This window comes from Tupaia chinensis, unplaced genomic scaffold (genome assembly GCF_000334495.1).
Source record: "Tupaia chinensis unplaced genomic scaffold, TupChi_1.0 Scaffold000115_1, whole genome shotgun sequence".
Taxonomy (NCBI): domain Eukaryota; kingdom Metazoa; phylum Chordata; class Mammalia; order Scandentia; family Tupaiidae; genus Tupaia; species Tupaia belangeri.
In genome coordinates this window covers 2,823,316-2,827,752 of record NW_006159579.1, presented here as the reverse complement: position 1 = coordinate 2,827,752, position 4,437 = coordinate 2,823,316, and the positions used below count along the sequence as shown (strand labels likewise).

General features: G+C 51.6%; 1 protein-coding gene across 1 annotated transcript in view; it reads left to right on the top strand.

The window, feature by feature from the left end:
• Window positions 1–3,939, top strand: part of GDF5 (growth differentiation factor 5) — a 5,769-nt gene extending 1,830 nt beyond the window's left edge. The window contains exons 2-3 of the mRNA XM_014586112.2: window positions 1–191; window positions 2,520–3,939. The exon at window positions 1–191 is cut by the window's left edge and continues 3 nt beyond it. Of these exons, the coding sequence (XP_014441598.1) occupies window positions 1–191; window positions 2,520–3,394 (1,066 nt within the window). The 3' untranslated portion in view covers window positions 3,395–3,939. The remainder of the gene's footprint in view (window positions 192–2,519) is intronic.
• Window positions 3,940–4,437: the final 498 nt, after the last annotated feature.

The window sequence follows — 4,437 nt, the reverse complement described above, 5'->3', positions numbered from 1 at the left end:
GAAGGCCAGGGAGCCTGGGCCCTCTCGAGAGTCCAAGGAGCCGTTCCGCCCGCCCCCCATCACACCCCACGAGTACATGCTCTCGCTGTACAGGACGCTGTCCGATGCTGACAGAAAGGGAGGCAACAGCAGCGTGAAGTTGGAAGCTGGCCTGGCCAACACCATCACCAGCTTTATTGACAAAGGGCAAGGTGAGAGGGTGGGGTGGCAGGGGCATGGCTCAGAGGGAGGGGCATCTGCATGCATGGAGGGGCTTTCAGAGCCTTGACACTGCGCTGGTGGGAGACAGTGTGCACTGGCCTGGGGTGGGTGTCAGGCTGCTGGCATGTCAGCGCTGGAGGGCACCTAGGAATCACCGAGTCCAATTCCTGCAAGGTGTTGAGCTGGCACTAAAGCCTAAAGAGGAGACAAGATCTGCCAGTTGGTGGCAGAGTTGGAGACCAGACTCCCAGACTTTTGGTTACTGAGCCATGCTCTGTACCCATGCGGGATGGCCAGACTTCCCAGGAGCCAGGCATTTGCAGGTTTTCTCAGGTGATAGAGAGACAAATGGATCTTTAAGTGCCCATGGTTCTGCAACTTTATCCTCAGGCCAGGGGCAGAGGAGACAGGAAAAGTGAAGATAGTAAATGGGGCAGCTTGGAGTCATGAATTGATGTGTAGATAGATCCATGCAGAGGCTGCAGACCTAGGTCTGGTCTGGGTGATTTCCGAGAGCTCTTCAAATATGAAGCTTTATGTCCTATTCTAAGCATAGATCATTGTCTTTTTTTCTTTGGAGAGATTTTTGCTATAGGGCACGAGGGCTCGTCAGAAAGAGAGAGACAGAGGCAATCCCTTCTCTTCTATTCTCCTCTCAGAATCTTGGACACGCACGCACATGTGCCTGGTGTGAGTTTAAGCCACCGGGTCCAGGACTCGAACCGCAGTCGACTTCATGGGAGTCCAGCGATGTAGTCATTATGCCAACTGCTGGTCCCATCATTTTCATCATGAACCTAGTAGAACACCTATTCCCCTCACTTTGCCCTCTCTGCACCTAGTGTTACGATCTCAGCTTTTTCTCTCGACTTGCTGTGAGAGTTCAGCAAGACCTTTCCCTTCTCAGGGACTCAGTTTCTCTGTAGTGTCAGAGTGGGCAGAGGTAGGTGGGCTGCTGATTTCTGTGGTTGCTTGCAGCTCCTATGCTCCAGTTGTGTCCTGGGGCTTTGACGGCAGGATGGGGGAGGGGTCAGCGAGTGGAAGAGGTTCCCATTAGAGCTGATCTATAGGGGAAGGACAGGGCAGGGGGAGGGGTGGGGCCACAGAGGCAGCAGGTCTGGCTGAGGTGGGGGAGGCGGCCTGGCTGCCTGCCCAGCCAGGGGAAAGCTGTGACCCCTTGGGGGCTCATAAAATGAGTCCTTGTGCCCCCGCCCCAGCAGTAAGGGAGCTTGGGGAGGGGGGAGATGGGTAGTTTAAAGGTCTAATTAGTCACCTTCTAGAGCAGTGTTTGAATGCTCCCCAATGGCACGCTGGTATTTAGGAAGGGGGACATGCTATTTAGAGATACTACTTTGCATTGTGCACTCTCTCTCTCACATCACATACACACATACCATGATATTCATATGAACATACTGAATCATACACACACATCTCCTTGGATATATATGAATGGAATCATATACATACATGCTCTTTATTTATACAAGCTCAATCATGTATACACATAACATGTGATATATATATACACACATACATACATATATATATATATATAATCACCTTTCATATTCACACACGAACCCAGTCATATGCACACACACACACACACACACACACATACACACACACAGGCTGTCATACACTCATACCTAGCAGGGGAAGACATGTACAGAACAAAATAATTTGACTGGGAAGCCAGGAAAACTGGGTTGGAGACCAACTTCATCCTTAACTTTCTGAGTGACCCTCATCAAGCACTCTCCATCTCTGTGCCTCAGCTGTAAAGCGAGAACACTAAGATCTCCTTTGCATAGCAGCTCAAGATTGGTTATAAAATCTCTAGGCAAGAGTTCTAACGTTGTTTTTTCCTAGCAGGATGATCTTGAGCAAGGCACCTAACTTCTCTGAGCCTCAGGTTCTTTCTTTGGAAAAATGGGTAATTTTAATGTTTACATCCCCCCTCTGTCCAATCTCAAAAGTATTGATAGTATTTTAGATAGTGGATGGGAGAGAGATAAGGAGAAGGTAGTCGAAGAAGATGAAGCTCTAATTCATGTAGATCATTGATACAAATACCCAGATTCACTCAAGTCATCCACGGTCATATCTCAGATAAACACCCCTTGGATGGCTGAGCAGGAAGCTCAACGTTTTGAAAAAGGCTCTTGGTGATTTGAGTCTTGGCCTCTATCAGAGTGGGGAAGAGGTTAAAGAAAGCTCTCCATGAGGAGAGCACTGGGGCTTTCCCCTGAGGCCTCAAAGTGACTGTCTCCCTTGGTGAGGCTGTAGGAATGACTTCTGGGTGTTCTCTCTAGATGACCGAGGTCCTGTGGTCAGGAAGCAGAGGTACGTGTTTGACATTAGTGCCCTGGAGAAGGACGGGCTGCTGGGGGCTGAGCTGCGGATCTTGCGGAAGAAGCCCTTGGACACAGCCAAGCCAGCGGCCCCTGGCAGCGGGCGGGCTGCCCAGCTGAAGCTGTCCAGCTGCCCCAGCGGCCGGCAGCCGGCAGCCCTGCTGGATGTGCGCTCTGTGCCAGGCCTGGATGGATCTGGCTGGGAGGTGTTCGACATCTGGAAGCTCTTTCGAAACTTTAAGAACTCGGCCCAGCTGTGCCTGGAGCTGGAGGCCTGGGAACGGGGCCGGGCGGTGGACCTCCGTGGCCTAGGCTTTGACCGGACTGCACGGCAGGTCCATGAGAAGGCCTTGTTCCTGGTGTTTGGCCGCACCAAGAAACGGGACCTGTTTTTTAATGAGATTAAAGCCCGCTCTGGCCAGGATGATAAGACTGTGTATGAGTACCTGTTCAGCCAGCGGCGAAAACGGCGGGCTCCGCTGGCCACTCGCCAAGGCAAGCGACCCAGCAAGAACCTTAAGGCCCGCTGCAGTCGCAAAGCACTGCACGTCAACTTCAAGGACATGGGCTGGGATGACTGGATCATCGCGCCTCTTGAGTATGAGGCCTTCCACTGTGAGGGGCTGTGTGAGTTCCCTTTGCGCTCTCATCTGGAGCCCACGAACCATGCAGTCATCCAGACCTTGATGAACTCCATGGATCCTGAGTCCACGCCCCCCACTTGCTGCGTCCCCACTCGGCTGAGTCCCATCAGCATCCTCTTCATTGACTCTGCCAACAATGTGGTGTACAAGCAGTATGAGGACATGGTCGTGGAGTCCTGTGGCTGTAGGTAGCAGCACTGGCCCTCTGTCTTCCTGGATGACACACCCCAAGAGCCCCTCCTCCAATCCCTGGAATCACAGAGGGATCAGGAAGCTGTAGCTGGCTAGACAGCATCTACACAGCCTGTCTGAGCATCTACACAGCCTGTCTGAGCGGAGATTCCAACAGCCTTTTCACTCTATGACTTTGGCTAAGGTTCTCCCTTTAGCTACAAATCCCTCTGACTGAGGATTTCTGTCCTGCTGCTGTGACTCATGGGGGACAGGCCCAGGGAGGCAGACTCTGAATGGGACTGAGACCCAGGAGACAGTGTTTTCCAAGGAGACCCAGTCCACGATCTCTTCCTACCATTCAGAGGGAGCTGGTGCTATCCCTCTTGGAAGCACATGAGTGCCATCTCCTCCTTGAGTTACTGTTGTGTGTGGTGATTTTCTGCCCTTGGGACAGATAAGCTGCTGATTGGGCAGAGGTGGGAAAGAGGGGGAGAGGGCTTGAGCAGGGGTGAGGAATGTGAGGCTGTTAGACTGTTAGATTAAAATGTACATTGATGAGATATAAAGCAAAACTCTGCCTAGAAGTGTGGCTAATTTCTTATTTACTCGAAGGAGACCTAGTGACCCCTCAAATAATTACTGACCTGGGGAGGGGAGATGAGTTGCCTCATTTGTAAACTCATTTTCCAGGGCCTGATCCCCACCCCCCTCCTGGAAACTGGAGCAGAATTGGACAGAGAGTAGGGCTGACAGGGCTTACCTCTAACCCCATTCCTGTTCTTTCCAAAGGCCCATAAGTCCTGAGCTCCATTTGCTCCATTGGGGCCTGGCAACAGAGTCAGATTGAGATTTTCTTTTTGGCATTCCTTCGTCAAGTTTGTTGTCTCCAAAATGGATCTCTAAATGGGAGGGAAACTGGGGCCTTCCTTTCCTCTAAAATCATTCACACTTCATTCACCAGCACCCACCCTGCTCCTCCAGCCCTATCCCCCTACTCACAGACTTAACTGGGCATCATTTAAAGGTCCCTCTGCCTCACCACTGGGGAATCTGGACTTCCC